This window comes from Trachypithecus francoisi, unplaced genomic scaffold (assembly GCF_009764315.1).
Source record: "Trachypithecus francoisi isolate TF-2019V2 unplaced genomic scaffold, Tfra_2.0 Lachesis_group21, whole genome shotgun sequence".
Classification (NCBI taxonomy): Eukaryota; Metazoa; Chordata; class Mammalia; order Primates; family Cercopithecidae; genus Trachypithecus; species Trachypithecus francoisi.
The window spans coordinates 30,137,872-30,161,538 of NW_022681467.1; the positions used below are offsets into that span (position 1 = coordinate 30,137,872).

General features: G+C 43.1%; 1 protein-coding gene across 3 annotated transcripts in view; it reads right to left on the reverse strand.

Annotated features, from left to right (window-relative positions):
- PIGU (phosphatidylinositol glycan anchor biosynthesis class U) overlaps positions 1-23,667 on the reverse strand; it is a 125,337-nt gene that overhangs the window by 85,757 nt on the left and 15,913 nt on the right. For all 3 annotated transcript variants that reach the window (XM_033186169.1, XM_033186167.1, XM_033186168.1), the window contains exons 3-6: positions 17,920-17,979; positions 16,504-16,566; positions 8,937-9,046; positions 5,678-5,778 (exon numbers count right to left, since the gene is read on the reverse strand). In XM_033186169.1, coding sequence (XP_033042060.1) covers positions 5,678-5,778; positions 8,937-9,046; positions 16,504-16,566; positions 17,920-17,979 — 334 coding nt within the window. The remainder of the gene's footprint in view (positions 1-5,677; positions 5,779-8,936; positions 9,047-16,503; positions 16,567-17,919; positions 17,980-23,667) is intronic.

The following is a 23,667-nucleotide window of genomic DNA, read 5'->3' on the forward strand; positions in this document are numbered from 1 at the left end:
ACGAGCCATGTCCAACCTAGATCAGCTGACTCCTTGCTGACTTACAGATGTATGAGCTAAGTAAACACTTGTTGTTGTTTTAAGCTACTGAATTCTGGAGTGGTTTATTAACATTTTTGTGGTACTAGCTAATTGATATAATATTTAAAAGTCTGGAGGGAAAAATGTAGGAAAAATCTGGAAATATATAACCCAAATGCTTACAGAGGAACTTTTAGTTAAAAATAACAGATTGGGCCGGGCGCAGTGGCTCAAGCCTGTAATCCCAGCACTTTGGGAGGCCGAGACGGGTGGATTACGAGGTCAGGAGATCGAGACCATCCTGGCTAACACAGTGAAACCCCGTCTCTACTAAAAAATACAAAAAACTAGCCGGGCGAGGTGGCGGGCGCCTGTAGTCCCAGCTACTCGGGAGGCTGAGGCAGGAGAATGGCGTAAACCCGGGAGGCGGGGCTTGCAGTGAGCTGAGATCTGGCCACAGCACTCCAGCCCGGGTGACAGAGCGAGACTCCGTCTCAAAAAAAAAAAAAACAGATTGATCACATGTGTTTATCATCTCTCCCGTCAACAATCTCACTAAAATGAAAACAAAAGATTAAAACCATCTTAAACCACAAAGAAAATAAAAGGAGATTATAGCAAAAGCAACTTTAATACAACAGTGAATAAATATAAAGCAGGTGAGAGAAGAATAAATCACTTGGTGATGTGGAAGAAATTACAGCTCAGTGGCCTCCAGAGAGGACTACTAATAAAAATCAGCCAACTCACCCCACAGAACTTCTGAGAAATTCAGCACCAGAGTGCATCAGGTGCTATGGAAGGTGGGGGTAAGGCACAGAGAAAAAAAATCAAGTTGAAAGTTTATATACAGACCACTCAGAACAACAGGTGTTTTTCCAACCATGTGCAGCCAAATGACTATTGCCGCATAACTCATCCCTCTAACTTTCTACTCTACCCGCAGAAGCTCTCAGTTCTGGAGAAAGCTAACTAAGGGCACAAGTCTAGGAACTACTTCACACAGTAATGGGCTGAGCAGAGGTGTGGGCAGAAAAGCAATGACACGAAATAAAGTCTCCAGACTGAAACTAGCCACTTTCCTCGTTCCTGCTCTCACAACTCCAGCAGCTAGTCTTATGCACCCTCCACCCCCCAAAAAAGCCCTAACTCTGCCACCCCAGACAGGACTTTAGAGGATTCCTCTTTGGGAAAACTGAATAGTTTCAAAGGAAAATAAAACATGCAGATGATGACATTTGTAAATGCCCCTGACCCAAAGAAAGAGGCCAGCCCACTGCCTGATCCCCGCTACAGTGAAAATGATCCACCACCAAGCCCTGCCCATTCACAGACTCTCCAGTCAATATGTTAGGGCCTCATTTAAAAATTTTTATTATTATTATTATTTTTTTACAGATGGCTGTCACCCAAGCTGGAGTACAGTGGCACAATCATAGCTCACTGCAGCCTCAAACTCCTAGGCTCAAGTGATCCTTCTGCCTCAGTCTCCTGAGTAGCTGGGACTACGGGCAAGTACCATCACACCAGGCTAATTTCTTTTTTTTTTTTTTGAGACGGAGTCTAGCTCTGTCGCCCAGGCTGGAGTGCAGTGGCCGGATCTCAGCTCACTGCAAGCTCACCTCCCGGGTTTATGCCATTCTCCTGCCTCAGCCTCCCGAGTAGCTGGGACTACAGGCGCCCGCCACCTCGCCTGGCTAGTTTTTTGTATTTTTTTTTTAGTAGAGACGGGGTTTCACTGTGTTAGCCAGGATGGTCTCGATCTCCTGACCTCGTGATCCGCCCATCTCGGCCTCCCAAAGTGCTGGGATTACAGGCTTGAGCCACCACGCCCGGCCAATTTCTTTTTTTTGGAGAGACGAGGTCTCACTATGTTGTCTAGGCTGGTCTTGAACTCCTGGCGTCAAACAATCCTCCCACCTCAGTCTCCCAAAATGCTGGGATTTTATAGGTGTGAGTCATTGTGCCAGGCCATGTCTCACTCTTAAATAGAAACAGATAGCCAGGACTGCCATACATATAAGAAAATCATATGGAAGAAATCCTCCTAAAACAAACAATTAAAAAAAAATACCAGGAAAACAAAGAGACTATGCTTGGAACAAATAGAAACTGAAAAGATATATGTATAATCAGGGGTATAACAGAGGATACTGTGGTGATAAAATAAAAATAGGATGCCTCAAAGAAACAACTAGAGACCAGGTGTAAATGTATAAAAATGTAATAAATAAAATTAAAAATTCAATAGAGGAGCTGGAAGATAAAAACAAGGAAATGTCCCAGAAAAAGTAACAGAAAGTAAGTAAAAATGATGGGAAAAACAATAGAAAATAAAATATGCATACTTGATCAATCAAGAAAATCCAACATCCAGTAAACATCCAAAACAAGAGGATAGAGAAAACAGAGGTGGAATTTGGAAAAACTGTTCAGGAACACCCTCTAGAACTAAAGACACTAGTTTCCATACCGAAAGGGCCTACCAAGTGCTCCGCATAATGAATTTAAAAATTTCAAAACATTCAGGATAAAAAGAAGACACTTAATTTTTCTTCTTCTTTTTTTGAGGCAAGGTCTTGCTCTGTCACCCAGGCTAGAGTGCAGTGTCACTATCTTGGCTCAATGTAGTCTTAACCTCCTGGGCTCAAGTGATCCTCCTGTCTCAGCCACCCAAGCAGCTAGGACTATAGGCACATGTCACCACACCCAGCTAATTTTGTTCATTTTTTGTAAAGACGAGGTCTTACTATGTTGCCCAGGCTGGTTTCAAACTCCTAGGCTCAAGAGATCCTCTTGCCTCAGCCTCCCAAAGTGCTAGGATTACAGGCTTGAGCCACTGTGCCTGGCCAGAAGATATTAAATATTTCAGGAAAAAAAAAAAAAAACTGGGTTATATCCATGACCATAAAACGGCTCAATAGCTACCAAGATACTAGAAGACAATGAAGCAATGCCTTCAAAATTCTAAAGGAAAAGTTATTCGAGTCTAGAATTCTCAGTCCTACCCAACTATTAATTTGGTGCTAAACCAGAACAAAGATATTTTTTAGACACAGAATGACTAAAAATATATATCTTATACAACCTTTTTTTTTGCTTTTTTGAGACGGAGTCTCACTCTGTCACCCAGGCTGGAGTGCAGTGGCACGATCTTGGCTCACTGCAACCTCCGCCTCCCAGATTCAAGCAGTTCTCTGCCTCAGCCTCCCAAGTAGCTGGGATTACAGATGCCCACCACCACGCCTGGCTAATTTTTTGTGTTTTTAGTAGAGATGGGATTTCACCATCTTGGCCAGGCTGGTCTTAAACTCCTGACCTCGTGATCTACCTGCCTGGGCCTCCCAAAGTGCTGGGATTACAGGTGTGAGCCACCGTGCCCAGCCTTCATACACCCTTTCTTAGACAACTCCTGAGAAAGTACTTCAGAAAAACAGAAAAAAATCAATAAAAAAGAGAAGGAATACAGGAGAGGAGGGATACAGAACAGATTTATGAAGGTAAGTTCCAGTATGACAGCTTTATATCAGGCCCAGAGAACAATCAGGACAGACTGGGGTAGCATGAAAGATGTGTGAGAAAAATCTCCAGAAAAACAATAAAACCTATAAACTATTTGATGTGTTTAAGTGTTAAAAAAAAAAAAAACATTGTTAGGTACTTGACAGATCTAATGGAGCAACTAGGGAACAAAAACAGTGATTGGCACCCAAAAACTAAGCAAAAAACCAAACAAGCAATAAAAGACAATTACTAATCCCAGGAAAAATAAAAGGTAGTACATGGAAGAAAAAAGTAGTCATAGTTACTACTATGCCCAGCAGTGGAATAATACATACAGTGTCATAAAATATACGTGCTGATATTGATTCAATAAAAACTATGATGTCGACCAGGTGCGGTGGTTCATGCCTGTAATTCTGACACTTCGGGAGGCCAAGGAGGGTGGATCACTTAAGTCCAGGAGTTCGACAGCAGCCTGGGCAACATGGCAAAACCCCATCTCTACAAAAAATACAAAAATTAGCCAGGTATGATGGCGGGTGCTTGTAGTCCTAGCTACTCAGGAGGCTGAAGTGGGAGGATCACCTGAGCTGGGGAGGTCAAGGCTTCTGTGAGCCACGACTATGCCACTGCACTCTAGCCTGAGTGACAGAGTGAAACCCTGTCTCGAAAACAAAACAAGACAAAACAAACAAACAAGAAACTATGGTGTAACTACTATAGGAAAATCAGGCAAAGGAGAAAAGGGGATATTGGTACCAAAGAGCTAATTTTTTTTTTTTTTTTAGATGGAGTTTCACTCTATCACCCAGGCTGGAATGCAGTGGCATGATCTCGGCTCACTGCACCCTCCACCTGCCTGGCTCAAACAATTCTCCTGCCTCAACCTCCCGAGTAGCTGGGATTACAGGCACCCGCCACCACGCCCAGCTAATTTTTTTTGTATTTTTAGTAGAGACGGGGTTTCACTATGTTGGTCAGACTGGTAACCAACTCGCGACCTCAGGCAATCCGCCTGCCTTGGTCTCCAAGTGCTGGGATTACAGGCGTGAGCCACCGTACTTGGCCCCAAAGAGCTAAATCTTTATCACTGTCCATGATGGGAGTGCAATAAAAAATGTCTAAAATTTGTAATTCAGGAAATATAATATAAGCTCTTATTTAGAAATACGGAATACTAGCAAAAGCCAGAAAGCAGTTGCTTCAAAGAAGCTGAACTAGGGTTAGGAAGAAAGAGGAAGGCTGCTATTCTAATCATAAGCCTTTTAGAACCTTTTTAGATTTTTTTTAAGAGATAAGGTCTCGGCCGGGCGCGGTGGCTCAAGCCTGTAATCCCAGCACTTTGGGAGGCTGAGACGGGCGGATCACGAGGTCAGGAGATGGAGACCATCCTGGCTAACACAGTGAAACCCCGTCTCTACTAAAAAATACAAAAAAAAACTAGCCGGGCGTGGTGGTGGGCGCCTGTAGTCCCAGCTGCTCGGGAGGCTGAGGCAGGAGAATGGCGTAAACCCGGGAGGCGGAGCTTGCAGTGAGCTGAGATCCGGCCACTGCACTCCAGCCTGGGCGACAGAGCGAGACTCCGTCTCAAAAAAAAAAAAAAAAAAAAAAAAAAAAAAAAAAAAAAGAGAGAGAGATAAGGTCTCACTCTGTCAACCAGGCTGGAGTGTAGTGGTATGATCATAGCTCACTGCAGCCTCAAACTTGCAAGCTCAAGCAATCCTCCTGCCTCAGCCTCTCGAGCAGTTGGGACTACAGGTACATGCCACTGTGCCAGGCTAATGTGTTATGTTTTGCAGAGACAAGGTCTTGCTATGCTCCCTAGGCTGGGCGCAAGTGATCTTCCTGCCTCAGCTTCCCAAAGTGCTGAGATTACAGGTATGAGCCACCACACCTGGCCTAGAACTTTTTTTTAAAACTATGTTAACAGTGACTCTCTGAGCAGTTAAGTTTTCAAGATGTTTTGATTTTTTTTCTCTTGCCTTGTCTACATTTGCTAAATAATCTTGTAATACTTGTGTAATTTTTTTTAAAATGTTTTTAAGTGTTGCATTAAAAAAAAAAACAGAAAAAACAAAACCACAGCATAAAGTGTTGTAAAATCTTGCATAAATCAGGGATTGAGCTTTGTACTCTCCCTTTAGGGCCTTACCTTTTATCGTAGTCAAAATGAAGAAAGCAATGAGGGTGTTGTTGATGGCACAGGTAGACTTGGCAACACAAGACAAAATCGTGTAAGGATTTAAGAGATAGCTGGGGAAGAACAAACATATTTGGCATTAGTAATCCTGACCAAGGAACCCTCACCATTACAGCCAGGAAGTTCCAAGAGATTTACTAAAAGCTTACGCAAAGGAAGGCAGCTTCTTAGAAATGAGTTCCCCCAAGTAGAAGAGAATAGGGTGGGGGCTGGGGCTGATAAGTAAAAGGTACTGAACATGGACTGCCTATTCTGTGCTGTGGGGTACATACAAAACTGCTCTATTTAATCACAGAGATCCTGTAACTCACAATAACATCATTCCAGTTTTGCAGATGAGGAAATTGAGACTCAGTGGTAAAAGGACTTGCCCAAATTCTCACAAACTAATAAAATATATATTCAAAATATATTCAAAATCAGATCTTTCTAGTTCTATAAATGTTCTTTTTACTATTTTAGATTTCAAAAAATGATAAAATTCTACCAATTCCCAAAGAGCCACATATCTTAATAGCTCCATTTACCTCTGAGAACCAGGAAAGTACATTTTCCTCAGTCAGGTTCCTAAGCCCTGACACAGGTCATGCCAATCCAAGAGTTGAAGCAGCTTAGACGCAGCCTTCTTGGCAGTTAAGCAGAATCCACTGAGCCAGACCCCAAGGACAGAGTAAGTATCTACTGAGCTCAACAAGTCAGGCATCACAGAACTTCAAAGGACATCTAGACCCTCACTAGGAAGGAGTCAAGCTGAAACACCTAGTGTTTTCCTGAGGTGGGAAGGAATGAACTGAGAAAATGAATTCGAAATGCTTGTGAGTACGGAAATCTTAGATAGTCAAAGCAAATTGTTTGTATTTATTTCTATCCTGCTTCCACAAAGGATTTGAGGCAGCTAAAATGAGAACAAGCCAGACGCAGTGGCTCACACCTGTAATCCCAGCACTTTGGGAGGTCAACACAGGCAGAGCACCTGAGGTCGGGAGTTTGAGACCAGCCTGACCAACATGGAGAAACCCTGTCTCTACTAAAACTACAAAATTAGCCAGGCGTGATGGCACATGCCTGTAATCCCAGCTACTTGGGAGGCTGAGGCAAGAGAATCACTTGAACCCAGGAGGCAGAGGTTGCAGTGAACTGAGATGGAGCCATTACACTCCAGCCTGGGCAACAAGAGTGAAACTCAGTCTCAAAAAAAAAAAAAAAAAAAAAAAGAGAGAGAATAGATAATAAAAAACAGGTTGGGCATGGTGGCTCACACCTGTAATCCCAGAACTTTGGGAGGCCAAGGTGGGTGGATCACTTGAGCTCGAGTTTGAGACCAGCCTAGCCAGCATGGCAAGACTCTGTCTCTACTAAAAAAAAAAATTACATAAAAACCACACCTGTAGTCCCAGATACTTGGGAGGCTGAAGTGGGATAATCACTTGAGTCCAGGAGGTGGAGGCTGCAGTGATCTGTGATTATACCACTGTACTCCAGCCTGGATGACAGAGTGAGACTCCATCTCAAAAAAACTAAGAACAGATAATAAAAAATAATAGCAAAGTACAAATAGAAATAAAGAATCGGCTGGGCACAATAACTCACGCCTGTAATCCCAGCACTTTGGGAGGCTGAGGTGGGTGGATCATTTGAGGTCAGGAGTTCAAGACCAGCCTGGTCAACATGGTGAAACCCCATCTCTGCTAAAAGTACAAAAAACAGCCAGGCATGGTGGTGGGTAACTGTAATTCCAGCTACTCACGAGGCTGAGGCAGGAGAATCACTTGAACCCGGGAGGTGGAGGTTGCAGTGAGCCGAGATTGTGCCACTGCACTCCAGCCTGGGCAACAGAGCGAGACTCCATCTCAAAATAAACAAATAAATAAATAAATAATCAAGAGCAAGGAAAACATAAATAAAACGAGACAGTAAAGGCAATGGAAGGACCACCAAGTAGGTATTCTACAGCACTATAGTAATCAGCTTCAAATTCAGCTCTGAGTTTCCTGGCAGACAAAGTGAAAAGATGGACTAGTTACATAATTCTGGTTATCAGATAGGAAGAAACGTGACAGTGTCTCAGGAAGAGATGATGATTATTATTCACAAATAAAGACCTTAAATCCAATACCTCCCATGACTGTGAGATTAGCAGTTCTACAGCCAAAGGCCTAGAAATTGCTGGCGGTTTTTTTCAGCAATTACAGACAGGCTTGTTACTTAATCTTTAAAGAAACAGCTGCTGCTATTACAAAACTACCCCCAGGACACATATAAGTCCATAAGGGATTCATAAAGTTGCTAAATTTCTGGTTCTATTAAGGTAGATCCCACCAAGATTTCTGAAATACATAGATTAGAACTGATAGTCTAAAACTATTTGGTGGGAAGGAAAAAAAAAGCCATTTCTAAATAGCAGGTGACGTTCAAGAAGCAGCTGCGTAGACATCTAACAGGGAATAGGAAATCCACACACAAGGCAGAAGGTTGAGTAAACTAGTCTCACAAGGCCCCTTTTAATTCTGAAGTTCTAAGGGCGTGTTTTTCCACGAGAAAACTTGTTTGTCTTGTTTACTGTGTATCCCTAGAAACTGGTATATTATTAATATTCAATGACTGTTAGTGGATTGAATAATTATAATAATTATTCACATTTGCCTATCTCAGGAAGATAAATGGGAATAACCCAAAAGAGTACAACTTAACGGTAGCACTGGGTACTCCCTGGAGAATTCTTTCACAGAGCCTCAGTAAGCTCCAGCCTTCCACATGGGTCACCCAGCTGGAATGCATCTGTTTGGCACTTCAGTTTTATGAGCTACAAATGGGGGACTATAGTGTACATGAAACATAAGAGCTGCTTGAAACAGCAGTCACATAAAAACCAAACTTCTATTCAATCCATACATCACAATTGAAGAACTTTTTCTTTAGAAACACTGGTTATAAGTAGGCTGGAACCCAGATCAGCATGGAGTCAAAAAGCATTTGTGAAGGGTTTGATTGTACACAGCCCTGTGTGATTCTTTGTCCCAAGAGAGACAGAATGGCTCTGTCTCTTTTGCTGGCCAGAACAACAGAACCCAGTTGTGCAACAGAACTACAGCACATACTTGATGACTAAGATTGCAAATCTCCAAAAATACAACAAACGACATGGGAAAGTCTCATCAGATTTTCCTCACATTTGTTGGCACTAAGCCTTGTTTCGTCAGGGAATACTTACAACAGGGCCACTTTCAGAGGGATGTAACGCATTTCCATGGGGGTTCGGATGAGTTCCGCCACATCTGGGGCATACTGGTCCAGCTCTAGGAGGAGTTTCTGCTTTTTAAACTAGAAAAAAAAAAAAAAAGGAAAAGATAAAACACAGGGAACAATTCACTTCCCATTGTTTTTACACTGAAGACAAAAGTCCTTTCCATGGCCCACATGGCCCTGCCTGGTCTGGCCCTACCTCTCCAGGCTCGTCTCACACTCGCCCCTCCCCTTCCGCTTTCTGGGTGCCAGCACCATGAACATGCTGTGTCCCTCCTGTTCCCAGACCTTTGCATTGACCTGGAATAATTTATTCTTCTCTTTCCCTAGTTAACTCCCACATGGTCCTTAGATCTCAGTTAAATCATCATTTCCTTAGGAAGGCACACTTTCCCTCACCACCCCACACCCAGGTAAAATCCCCCTATTATATATGTTTTTTCATAGCATTGTTCACAGTTAATAACTTTTTCACTTATTTATATGATTGACTAATGTCTGTCTCCCTCACTAGACTAAGAGTTCCATGAGGGCAAGGACCATGTTTATTTGCTTACCATGTATGACTAACACCTGGCACAGTGCACAAACAATAAATGTCTGTTGAATGGCCAAATGAATGACTTGCTGGCAAAGCAAAGTTCTTAGCCATTTGAAGAGTTACCATCAGTGGCCTAAAGACTCCAAAGTTCCATCCATGAAGAAGTATTTTCAAGCAAGGTAGAATGATCCCAAATGTCACAGTATCTTGGGTTATGTTTTACTTCCACAGAGGAGGTATAGAATGGCCATGATGATCAAGAGGAGGAAAGCTGGGTGTGGGTGGGCAGCTGGATAGTTAATAGGGAGCGGGATAGGGGTGGAAAGCTCTTGCCTTCCGCTGGTGGGTCCCAACAAGTTCATGGGTGTGTTCCAGAATGAAAAAAAGGTAGGCAACCTTATAAGCAAACATGGGTCAGAATATAGATGAGAAAGCCTCTCAACCCAAAATTGGTGGCCCTGTTGATTTAATGATCAAAGAATCTCATTTAGACAATATAAAATCAATGCTGCCATCTATTAGAAAACAGAGTATTTCAGAGGAGCCAAGATAGCTAGTGCTTACCTGTGAATGATTAAAAATTTAAAGATGTAAAAAGCAAATCACACTAGAATATATACTGCATTGTGCCATTTACACAAAGTTAAAAGCATGTAAAATAATACAATATGTTATTTAGTAACATATATAGTAAAAGTCAAGGCCATGTGTGTGGATGATAACCACTAGATTCAGAACAGTGGTACTGGGTAGGAGGGGAAATAGGGAGATGAAAGTATCAGAGAGAGAGAGAGAGCTGTAGGAGTAAATTTTTTTCAGGCTGGAAATAGGTTCAAAAGTATGTACTATGCTTTATCTATTTTTGCATGTCTTAGGTCTTTCAAAATTAAAAAAAAAAAAAATTCACCAAAAAATATTTTTAGAAGACCATCTTTCAGTTCAAAAGAAAATCAAGAAGTCATCACAGGAATAGATTTCTTGCACAGGTTTAGGTAAAGGCTTAATCTAAAAACCTGAAACAAACTTCAAAAACCTCCCTTTGTTCATCTCTGTTCTTCTCACAGTTGGCAGAGTCCAAGTTTTTTTTTTTTTTTGAGGCGGAGTCTCGCTCTGTCGCCCGGACTGGAGTGCAGTGGCCGGATCTCAGCTCACTGCAAGCTCCACCTCCCGGGTTCACGCCATTCTCCTGCCTCAGCCTCCCGAGTAGCTGGGACTACAGGCGCCCGCCACCTCGCCCAGCTAGTTTTTGTATTTTTAGTAGAGACGGGGTTTCACCGTGTTAGCCAGGATGGTCTCGATCTCCTGACCTCGCGATCCGCCCGTCTCGGCCTCCCAAAGTGCTGGGATTACAGGCTTGAGCCACCGCGCCCGGCCCGGCAGAGTCCAAGTTAAGTGGTGGGAATTACCAGTAAGATTTATGGTGCCATTCACAGCTAGGGTTGTTTAATTAAAAGGACAAAGTATAAACCAAGGTGCTTTTATCACAAAGAAGGGGGCTGGCTCAGCAATCAAGTGCTTAGTGAGGACAGCTGCAGCAGCGGTAGCAGGAAGGAGGCCTCACTAGCTAAGAGGTCGAGAGTTCTGCAGCAAAAACAAGGCCACCTGGAATGGGTGAGATCCACCAAGAAGGCTGTGAGAAAGGAATGGAGTTCATCCAGGGGCAACCAGAGAGACAGGTGGGAATGCAGACCCATTCCCCAGGCTGGAAGCCAGCCAGCAGCGCTGCACTGAGAGAAGGAAGCAACTACCAGGGATGTGTACATCCTGGGCAAAAGTGACGCTGTGCCAGCAATGGAAGATAAGTACTTCCTTATAACCACAATCTTCTCAAATACTTTTTTTTTTTTTTTTTTTTTTTTTTTTTTTGAGACGGAGTCTCGCGCTGTCACCCAGGCTGGAGTGCTGTGGCCAGATCTCAGCTCACTGCAAGCTCCGCCTCCCGGGTTCACGCCATTCTCCTGCCTCAGCCTCCCGAGTAGCTGGGACTACAGGCGCCGCCACCTCGCCCGGCTAGTTTTTTGTAGTTTTTAGTAGAGACAGGGTTTCACCGTGTTAGTCAGGATGGTCTCGATCTCCTGACCTCGTGATCCGCCCGTCTCGGCCTCCCAAAGTGCTAGGATTACAGGCTTGAGCCACCGCGCCCGGCCTTCTTCTCAAATACTTTAAAACAGAAAGCGCTGAAAGGAGTCTCCAGGTGGGAAGGCACACAGATCAACAATCCCCACATTCTCAGCTTTCTTGTCTCCCTCAATTTCACCAGTACAGGCACTGTTACGGCTCTCCTCATAGGCCCAACATCAGCTCCCCTAAGTGTAGACCAAATCCCTTTTAAAATCCCTATTGTGTCCACCTAGAGACAGGAAAGTGGCTAAAATCAATGGAAATTCTTAAAATTATACACACGTGCGCACGTGCACACACACACACACACCCCTCAATAAAATATAAAATGAAGTTAGAGTATACATTAAAATCTGAAGATCAATATTTCCAGATACATTCATTAGTCTTGACAATGGTAAGATTAAAAACAATGACAGGAGAGATTAAAAGTGATGTGAAGGGTAGTGACCTGGATATCTTACCTTTGTGATTACTAATCAGCTTGTAGACAGATGGTATGATTTTCCATATGTTATATGAAAAAATTAAAATGCTTTAATTAAAAAAAAAATCCAGGGTGGAGTCTTCCTTTCTTTCCACCCACTCCTCTATACAGCCCTTTCCTAGTCCCTTGAAACACAGGTTTTGCAAGGACATAATTCAAATAAAGGGCATTTTCTTTTTTTTTCTCTTTTTTTTTTGGAGATAAGTCTTGCTCTGTCGCCAGGCTGGAGCGCAGTGTTGCGATCTCAGCTCACTGCAACCTCCGCCTCCCAGGTTCAAGCGATTCTCCTGTCTCAGCCTCCTGAGTAGCTGGAATTACAGGCACTCACCACCACACCCGGCTAATTTTTGTATTTTTAGTAGAGATGGGGTTTCACCATGTTGGTCAGGTTGGTCTTGAACTCCTGACCTTGTGATTTGCCCGCCTCAGACTCCTAAAGTGTTCGGATTACAAGCGTGAGCCACAGCGCCCGGCTATAAAGGGCTTTTTCTAATCACTGAAGCTGCATCTACTTTCATTTGCATTCCTCAAAACTATGGTGGGGTGGGGGAGAGGAAACACTCCATCCCTGCCTCTACTCCTCTCCAACTGTTAGCCTCAGCATATTCCAAATTTAGGAGCCTAGTCTCCAAATTTACAACCCGCTAATCATGTTAAGGGGACACAGGTTTTTATCACCCATTATCAAACCACCTGCAGCTCTCTTAACACAAATTCTTTTTTTTTTTTTGAGACGGAGTCTCGCTCTGTCACCCAGGCTGGAGTGCAGTGGCCAGATCTCAGCTCACTGCAAGCTCCGCCTCCCGGGTGTACGCCATTCTCCTGCCTCAGCCTCCCGAGTAGCTGGGACTACAGGCGCCAGCCACCTCGCCCGGCTAGTTTTTTGTATTTTTTTAGTAGAGACGGGGTTCCACCGTGTTAGCCAGGATGGTCTCGATCTCCTGACCTCGTGATCCACCCGTCTCGGCCTCCCAAAGTGCTGGGATTACAGGCTTGAGCCACCGCGCCCAACCATCTTAACACAAATTCTGAGTTCCAAACAAGAAGCATCATCTCAGCAAAGGACAGACTAGACTAACATTGTTTTTGTCAAGTGAGACAGATGTAAAATGTCATGATAACCAACTGGTCACCACCAGCATTCAGCCCGCAGGCTAACAGCTGGAGAGGGGGTGGGGGTGCAGTCCTGTCTCTGCCCCATAGTTCTCCCGGATGCATCTGTGTGTAGACACAGTTTCATTACCAAGGATAAAAAGACTCAAATCCCACCAAGATTTAAATACTTCCCAGACTATGTGATATGAACTCTTCTGACAAAGGGGAGAAGATTTAGAGGAAGACATGCTGCTATCCAATCTAAATCAACAGTAGTATGTTAGTATCATCAAAATCTGCCATTTTGAATGAGTTAATTTTTGACACAGAATACATAAAACTCCTATTCTGATGAAGAAACCTAATGTTCTAATAGTCTGAACTCGAAAAGTGGAAAAGCAAAAACATTCCAAATTTTACTTCAGTCTTGGTGATACCAGAATGTCTTGGTGCACTAAAAACCAGGGTATTGACAAGATCATTTGGCTTTCTCTCTCCCTCTTTAAATCATGCAAAGAAAAAAACCCAAAAATCTCTATATATTTCCAAATAAACTCAGAAATAACAAATGAATTAAAATTATTGGTGCTCTAAATTAAAGGCATCTCTCCTATTGACATTGAAACCTGACTTTGTTAGGCAATTAAACTGAAACCTAGTTTCATTGCTTCCTCATAAACCACCTCTACCATTAAAAGTTGTTTCGTTTTGAGACACTGTTTCACTCTGTCACTCAAGCGGGAGTGCAGTGGCATGACCACAGCTCACTGCAGCCGTGACCTCCCATGCTCAAGCCATCCTCCTGTCTCAGCCTCCAGAGTAGCTGGGACCTCAGGCACATACCACCACTCCTGGCTAATTTTTAAAAAAATTTTCGTAGCAACAGGGTCCCACTATGTTGCCCAGGCTGGTCTTCAGCAAAAAATTGTTTTAACTGGGGAGTGTGGGAAGTTTTTTGATGAGAATTGAGCAGGGAAAAAAAATACATATGGCATTAGCATCTAATCAACTTTCTTTTTTTTTTTTTTTTTTTTTTTTTTTTTTGAGACGGAGTCTCGCTCTGTCGCCCAGGCTGGAGTGCAGTGGCCGGATCTCAGCTCACTGCAAGCTCCGCCTCCCGGGTTTACGCCATTCTCCTGCCTCAGCCTCCCGAGTAGCTGGGACTACAGGCGCCCGCCACCTCGCCCGGCTAGTTTTTTGTATTTTTTTTTTAGTAGAGACGGGGTTTCACCGTGTTAGCCAGGATGGTCTCGATCTCCTGACCTCGTGATCCGCCCGTCTCGGCCTCCCAAAGTGCTGGGATTACAGGCTTGAGCCACCGCGCCCGGCCTCAACTTTCATTAAAACACATTTTAGTTTTACATTTTGGTTATTAAGATCTGGGTAATTGTGGTCTTAGATGAAAGCTACAAATCCTCCCTCAGATATTCGTATCTGTATCACACACATATATATATATATCTCTTACATATATATATATGCACACACACATACATATCTCACATATATATATGCACACACACCGGTTTATTTTTTCCCTACTCTTTTTTTTTTTTTTTTTTTTTGAGATACACTTTCACTCTGTTGCCAACGCTGGAGTACAGCGGCGGGATCCTGGCTCACTGCAATCTCCACCTCCCTGGTTCAAATGATTCTCATGCCTGAGCCTCCCAAGTAGCTGGGATTACAGGTGCACACCATCACACTCAGCTAATCTTTGTATTATTATTATTATTATTATTATTATTTTGAGACAGAGTCTCGCTCTGTCACCCAGGCTGGAGTGCTGTGGCCGGATCTCAGCTCACTGCAAGCTCCGCCTCCCGGGTTCACGCCATTCTCCTGCCTCAGCCTCCCGGGTAGCTGGGACTACAGGCGCCGCCACCTCGCCCGGCTAGTTTTTTGTAGTTTTTTTTAGTAGAGACGGTGTTTCACCGTGTTAGCCAGGATGGTTTCGATCTCCTGACCTCGTGATCTGCCCGTCTCTTGGCCTCCCAAAGTGCTGGGATTACAGGCTTGAGCCACCGCGCCCGGCCAAATCTTTGTATTATTGGTAGAGACTGTCTACCTACCCAACCTATCTCAGAGAAGAAAATAGTCACTGCTAATTTATCTCTGAATTCCTCAGCTTATGAATCCCATGCCCAATTATTTCATCTATGGCCCTCAAGAGAATCCCATTAAAGCATTTCATCTCAGCCCCTAAAGTTTTCAAGATATGCTCCATTAGTTTAAGATATGTACTCCCTAGTCTTGGTGATACTAAGTCTCTAAAACATAGTTCTTAATTTTAGGGGAAGAGTCAAAGACTGCACACCAATAACAGCTATGAACTCTCGGTAACAATGACATATGCACATACACATATAATTCTTCATACCATTTCCACGGTTTCATAGGCCCATTAAGGCTATAAATGAACCCCAAGTTAAGAACCCTCAGTCTAGATATTTTTAAAAATCTCTCTGAGGTCTAAAATTCTAGAATTCACCAGCTTCATCTGTCACTGATGACCAGTGACACAGAAAAGCAGACTGCTATTTCTGGTTTTATTAGTAACAAAAGCTAAAATGAACCACAAACAGACAATGCCAATGAGATGCAGCCTTATTTCACCCCAGCCTAAATCTTCTCTCTCAGTGGCTCCCAGCCAATCAAGGAGTATTGTAGCCATATAACTACATGGGTGGTACAGAAGATTAATCTGTTAACTTTCTCAGATCCCAGGAAAAGAAGAATGGTCCCACTATGCAATTCCCCTTGGCTATTACATATGGATTAAGACTGAAGTTTATCTCAGGCATTTAATACATGCCAAATTTTCCAATTAAGATTACTTTCTGCAGGGAGACAGAAATGACACTGAGAATCCAATTTTACCTCAGATAAGCGTAACAGTGACTTAAAAGCTGTATTTCTCTTCCTTTGCAAAAAAAAAAAAAGACTGGTGAAAAGACTGGAAGATTTTTAAGAGTCTTCACAATGACAGATAATATAACTGTTTTTCAGCGCTACTCCAGAAGTCTGAACTTGCACAGGTATGTGGATATTAATAGTTATTAATAAGCTACATAGATGAAGCTGACCCTTCTTTATCTGTTAGTAAAGCTGTCTTGTGGGTTTGGGATTGATCATTCCACGGCTGGCTCAACAGGCCAGAATTCTCACCATCACTTCCTAGCACTTTAAAGCAGCCAGATCCTTAAGTATAAGATCTTTGATTCTTTGTAATAACAAAGACCAGAAGGTTACCAAATTCCACCAGCTTTGTCCCACCCACAAACTACTTACCACAACTTTATTGAAGTCCTGGATTGCAAAATACAGGGCAATAGCAGTGAGCGCATCAGTTATCTGTCAAAAGAAAGATAAATAATAGGAAACAGAACACAGTTAAGTGTAAGAGTACTAGAGTGCTACCAGGGCTTGGAGTTTTGAGATAGTGATGGACTACCCAGCACTGGACTTTTAGAATCAGGCAGAACTTCAACCCTCACTTTGACTACCCAAAGATAAGGCCCATTCAGGGAGAGTGAACTAGAAATCCCTGAGGATCAGGACCCATCTAGGTTCACTTCAGTCTAGTGGCCCACATCTGCTCTAGAATTGCAAGTTACTTATGCTTTTTGTAAAATGGAAATACCCACTGCTTTGCAGGCCTAATGTATGTCAAGTGCCTAGCATACACAGTAGGTCCTCAATAAATAGTATTCATTATAATTACTAAGGAAGACCTCAGTGGGCTTCCTGGGTATTTCTTGACTCAAATTTTCAATCCCAGAAAACAGTTTCAAATTGCTATGCTCTCAAAACATAGACCTGTCATCTCAATTCCGAAGCTTCTCGCCCCTGAAAGCCTCAAGCCTGTGTCCTCTTCTTCCATAATAACTCACAGAATCTCTCTTTTTTTTTTTTGAGACGGAGTCTCGCTCTGTCGCCCAGGCTGGAGTGCAGTGGCCGGATCTCAGCTCACTGCAAGCTCCGCCTCTCGGGTTTAGGCCATTCTCCTGCCTCAGCCTCCCGAGTAGCTGGGACTACAGGCGCCCGCCACCTCGCCCGGCTAGTTTTTGTATTTTTCCAGTAGAGATGGGGTTTCACCGTGTTAGCCAGGATGGTCTCGATCTCCTGACCTCGTGATCTGCCCGTCTCGGCCTCCCAAAGTGCTGGGATTACAGGCTTGAGCTATTGTGCCCGGCCGACTCACAGAATCTCTTGGCAAAATGCTTAGGAAATTCAGAATGCCCTCCACACTGGCATCACAATTAAAGCCAATCACAGAATCTCGGAGCTAGAAAATTCAAGACTATATATAGCCCAGAAACCAAATTCTAAAAAGAGTAAGTATTTGGAACTGGTTACACATCAGAAACTATTCCTCACACTTCCATAATACTGCCACAGTTCCATGAATTCAAAGTAAAGACATAAATTTTTGCTTTTATTTTCCGAGAAACTCCTGTGTTCCTAAGATAGAATTTTTTTTTTCTTAAAAAAAAAAAAAAAAAGGTGACAAGCTGGGCACTGTGGCATGTGTCCATAGTCCCAGCAGCTGAAGAGGCTGAAATGGGAGGACTACTTAAGTCCAGGAGTTCAAGACCAGCCTGGGCAACACAGCGAGACCGCATCTCAGAAAAAAAAAAGAGAGAGACAATAAACCATAAAATTAAAAAATATATACATGTCAATTTTGTATGGAAGGTTACTTACCATAAACACCAATTCAGCATAGTCAATTAGGAAATGAAAGAGGTATATTATTAATGGAGTCTGCAGAAAAAAAAACAGACATGTAAAAAAAAATAAGTTAAATCTTACTATTACCAGTTTCCAGAGTAGGGAGTGGGGAGAAAACTATCATGTCAGCAAACTATCATGCCAGTATTCTCCTTCCTGGAATACTGTTCTATGCCAACTGGCCAGTGTGCATATGGTGGAGAATAATTTAGTATCGCTGGACCATTTTGTGCTGCTGGGACTATCTGTTGAACTGAGTAAAGGAAATAAAGTCTGATGTGTTAAATATCCATTAAAGAATAGTCAACGCACTGGCCGGGCGTGGTGGCTTACACCTGTAATCCCAGCACTTCGGGAGGCCGAGGCGGGTGGATCACGAGGTCAGGAGATGGAAACTAACATGGTGAAATCCCATCTCTACTAAAAATACAAAAAAATTAGCCAGGCATGGTGGTGGGCGCCTGTAGTCCCAGCTACTCGGGAGGCTGAGGCAGGAGAATGGCATGAATCTGGGAGGCGGAGCTTGCAGTGAGCCGGTATCAAGCCACTGCCCTCCAGCCTGGGCGACAGAGCAAGACTCCGTCTCAAAAAAAAAAAAAAAAGTCAACATACTAAAGGTAAGAGGTGAATTATAGTTCTAAGACATATATAATAGCCAAGGAGAATTCTACAACAGAACAAGATTGCTGATTTCATTTCACTCACAAAATGAGCTTCTTCTGTTCTCTGATAAGTTTGTGTAATTTTTTTTTCTTTATTTTCTTGACAATAATTCAGAAAAGATTAATGTTATTTCTTCCTCAAAGATTTGGGAAAATTCACTCACTGTGAAGCCATCTCTCCCTGGATTTTCTTTGAGAGAAGATTTTAAATTACAGATTCAATTTTTTTCACAGATAAAACATTCAGATTTGCTGTTTTTTCTTTGTCAATTTAGGTAAGTTGTGTTTTTCTAGGAATTTGTCCATTTCATCTAAATTTTCAAGCTTACTGACAAAATTGTTCATAGTATTTCATTTTTTATTGTTTAAGGCAATAAATTTTCCTACGAGTACGGATTTAGTTGCATCACACGAGACTTGATGTTGGGTTTTTTTGAGATGGAGTCTTGTTCCGTCACCCAGGCTGGAGTGCAATGACATGATCTTGGCTCACTGCAACCTCTGCCTCCTGGGTTCAAGTGATTCTCCTGCCTCAGCCTCCCAAGTAGCTGGGCTTACAGACGCCTGCCACCATGCTCAGCTAATTTTTGGATTTTTAGTAGAAATGGGGTTTCACCATGTTGGCCAGGCTGGTCTGGAACTCCTAACCTCAAGTGATCCACCTGCCTCAGACTCCCAAACTGCTGGCATTACAGGTGGGAGCAACTGCGCCCAGCCATTTTCTTCAATATCATTCAGTTGAAAATATATTTTAATTGCCAGTAACATTTCTTCTTTGAAACTATTTTAAAATGTACCATGTTCAATTTCCAAATACTTAGGAGTTTTCTTTTTTTCTTTTCTTTTTTTTTTTTTTTTTTTTTTTGAGACAGAGTCTCGCACTGTTGCCGGGGCTGGTGTGCAGTGGCATGATCTCGCTTGTTGCAACCTCTGCCTCCATGGTTCAAATGATTCTCCTGCCTTAGCCTCCCCAGTAGCTAGGATTACAGGTGCCCGTCACCATGCCTGGCTAATTTTTTAAATTATTTATATATTTATTTTGAGATGGGGTTTCGCTGTTGTTGCTCAGGTTGGAGTGCAATGGCACGATCTCAGCTCAACGCAACCTCCACCTCCTGGGTTCAAGCAATTCTCCTGCCTCAGCCACCACGCCTGGCTAATTTTGTATTTTTAGTAGAGACAGGGTTTCTCCATGTTGGTCAGGCTAGTCTCAAACTCCCGATCTCAGGGTATCCACCCACCTAGGCCTCCCATAGTGCTGAGATTACAGGTGTGAGCCATCGTGCCCGGCCGTTTTTGTTTGTTTGTCTGAGACGGAGTCTTGCTCTGTTGCCCAGGCTAGAGTGCAGTGGCACAATCTCGGCTCACTGCAACCTCCACCTCCCAGGTTCAAGTGATTCTCCTGCCCCAGCCTCCCAAGTAGCTGGGATTACAGCAGCGTGCCACCGCACCTGGCTAATTTTTGTATTTTTAGTAGAGACAGGGTTTCACCATCTTGGCCAGGCTGGTCTCAAACTCCTGACCCACCTCAGCCTCCCAAAGTGCTGGGATTACAGGTGTGAGCCACTGTGCCCGGCCTAATTTTTTTGTATTTTCAGTACAGATGGAATTTCACTATGTTGGCCAGGTTGGTCTCAATCTCCTGACCTCATGATCCGCCTGCTTTGGCCTACCATTCTTTTTATATTTTTGTAATTTCTTTCTGGCTTAACTCTATTGTGGTAATAGAAAATACACTATATTATTGCAATCATTTAAAATGTGTTGTGACTTGCTGAACGATCCATTATATGGTCAACTTTGATAAGTGCTGCAGGTACATTCGAATATGCATACTAACACCTATGGCTGCATCATTCTATATGTGACATGTAGGTTCAGTTTGCTAATGATTTGTTCAAATCTTCTATATCCTTATTTATTTTTTTTGGTCTGTTTGTTCTATCACTGACTGAAAGAGGGATGTTAAAAATCACCCAGTCAGGCACAGTGGCTCATGCCTGTAATCTCAGCACTTTGTGGGGCTAAGGTGGGAGGATCACCTAAGCCTAGGCATTTGAGAACAGCCTGGACAATATAGTGGAACCCTGCCTCTATAAAATATTTTAAAAATTAGCCAGCTGAGGTAGCATGCACCTGTAATCCGAGCTACTTGAGAGGCTGAGTTGGGAGAATTGCTTCAGCCCAGAGAGGTGGAGGCTGCAGTGAGCCTGTTTGTGCCGCTGCACTCCAGCCTGGGCAACAAAGTGAGACCCTGTCTCTTAGGTGCAGTTCTAGGTAGAATTACTATATCTTCTGGGTGCAGTGATCTTTTTATCATTATAAAATAATCCTCTTCATCTCTAGTAAGGTTTCTTGTCCTAAAATATTCTTGATCTGATAGTAGAGTTACATCAGCCTCTTTGAGCTGTCGGCATAATACAGTTTCTTTCTGTCATTTTACTTTCCACCTTTCTGTGTCCTTATTTGAAAAATTTTTTGTTTTTGTTTTTGGGTTTGTTTTTTTTTTTTCTGAGACAAAGTCTCACTCTGTCGGCCAGCCAGGAGTGTAGTGGCATGATCATGACTCACTGAAGCCTTGACCTCCCAGACTCAGGTGAGCCCCCTACCGTACCCTCCTGAGTAGGTGAGACTACAGATGTGCGCCACCACACCCACATAACTTTTGTATTTTTTGTAGAGACAGAGTTTCGCCATGTTGCCCAAGCTGGTCTTGAACTCCTGGGCTCAAGCAATCCACCTGCCTCAGCCTCCCAAAGTTTTAGGATTACAGGTATGAGCCACTGCACCTGACCTAAGATGTGATTGACTGACTGATTGATTGAATGACTGATTTAGAGACAGAGTCTCACTGTATCCCCAGGCTGGAGTGCAGTGGCACGATCTCAGCTCACTGCAACCTCCATCTCCCGGGTTCATGCCATTCTCCTTTCTCAGCCTCCTGAGTAGCTGGGACTACAGGCACGTGCCACCACGCCCAGCTAATTTTTTGTATTTTTAGTAGAGATGGGGTTTCACTGTCTTAGCCAGGATGGTCTCGAACTCCTGACCTCGTGATCTGCCTGGATTGGCCTCCCAAAGTGTTACGATTACAGGCATGAGCCACCGTGCCCAGCCTGAGCATTTTTATTTTGAACTTATGTTCAAAATTACATATGTTTTTCTTCGACTTCCTCCTACTTGGTTTTGTAGAGCTTTCTGAATAAAAATCTTAGTAAATTTTGAACAAAATTTCACCCATAATCCTCTCAAATACTGATTCTGCCCCATTCCATCTCTTCTCCCATTCTAGAACTCCACTGATGTATAAGTTGGGCTGTTTTACTGAGTTTCAGATCTCTTATTTATTTATTTTTTTCTTCTGTGTTTTCTATCCTTTTCTCTTCAAGCTTCAATCTAGGTATTTTCAACAGACTTTATCTTCCATATTACTAATCCTCTCTTTAGCTTTGTGTAATCTGCTGCTAAATTCATCTATACATTCTTTTTTTTTTTTTTTGAGACGGAGTCTCGCTCTGTCACCCAGGTTGGAATGCAGTGGCGCGATCTCGGCTCACTGCAACTTCCGCCTCCCAAGTTCAAACGCCCAGGTTCAAGTGATTCTCCCACATCAGCCTCCTGAGTAGCTAGGATTACAGGCGTATGCCACCATGTCTGACTAACCTTTGTATTTTTAGTAGAAACAGGGTTTTACCATGTTGGCTAGACTGGTCTTGAACTCCTGCCCTTAAGTTATCTGCCCACCTTGGCCTTCCAAAGTGCTGGTATTACAGGCGTGAGCCACTGCATCTGGCTGATCACAGCTATTTTAAAGTCCAAGTAGTTTGATAACTTCAATATCTAAATCACCTGTAAATCTGTTTTTATTGTCTATTTTTTTCTGTCTCTTATTATGCTTGGTAATGTTTTTCCTTTTCTTTTCTTTTTTTTTTTTTTGAGAAGGAGTCATTCTATCATCCAGTCTGGAGTGCAGTGGCGTGAACTAAGCTCACTGCAACGTGTCTCCCAGGTTCAAGTGATTCTCCTGCCTCAGCCTCCTGAGTAGCTGGGACTCCAGGCATGCACCACCATGCCTAATTTTTGTACTTTTAATAGAGACAGGGTTTCACTATGTTACTCTGGTTGGTCTTGAACTCCTGACCTCAGGTGATCCACCAGCCTCAGCCTCCCAAAGTACTGGGATTACAGGTATGAGCCACCATGCCCAGCCAATGGTTAGTAATTTTTTATTGAATGACAGACATCGTGTATGAAAAACTACAGCAGCTCAGATGAGGGTCTTTTCTTCTGGAAAAGATTTCTTTAAGCTGGTAATTACAATATAGTTGTTTCCCTTTAGGGATTGAGCTTATTTGAAGCTGGATTTAGTCTTCATAAAACTAGTCTATATTGGTCCACCCTTACCCCTAGAGTGTAGTCCTTCAGAAGTTCCAGCCTAAAGGCAAGCCCTTTACCAGAGCCTTGCCATTTTGGCCGGTCCTGCACTCAAATTTTTATTTCCCCAGCAGCCTGAGACTGCCAATAGCTCTGCTGAACTTCTTGGTCTCTAGCCAGTCAATTTCTGTTCTGCTTCTCTGCCTGTGTCACTTACAAATTGGTAAATGCTTCAAGGACAAAGCAGCTCAGACTGTTCGTATTACTTTTTGTACTTTCCCCTCTGGGATCTTAGTCCCTGGAGTCCTGGCTATCTTGGCACTTTCCAATGCCTTCCAGCAGATGTGGTTTTTTTCCTTTTTTTCATAGTCATCCTGCTTTTCTAGTTGTTCTTGGAAGGTAGGTTGGTCTGCTACTGCAAACCCATTCACTAATCCACCAGAACCAGAAGGGAATTGCATGACTTGGTTTTAGTAAGCCCATGCTGATGACTCAGGAGCACCTCTTCCCAACACTAAACCATATGCATGAATGTGTCCGATAACATTGTAGAGGTTACTGACAGGCTTTTTAGTGAGAACAAGTTAGCACGGTAGAAAGAACAAAGACTCTGGAGTCAGATTCGCATTTAAATCCAGGTTCCAGACAGCTCCGGTGGCTCACACCTGCAATCACAACACTTTAG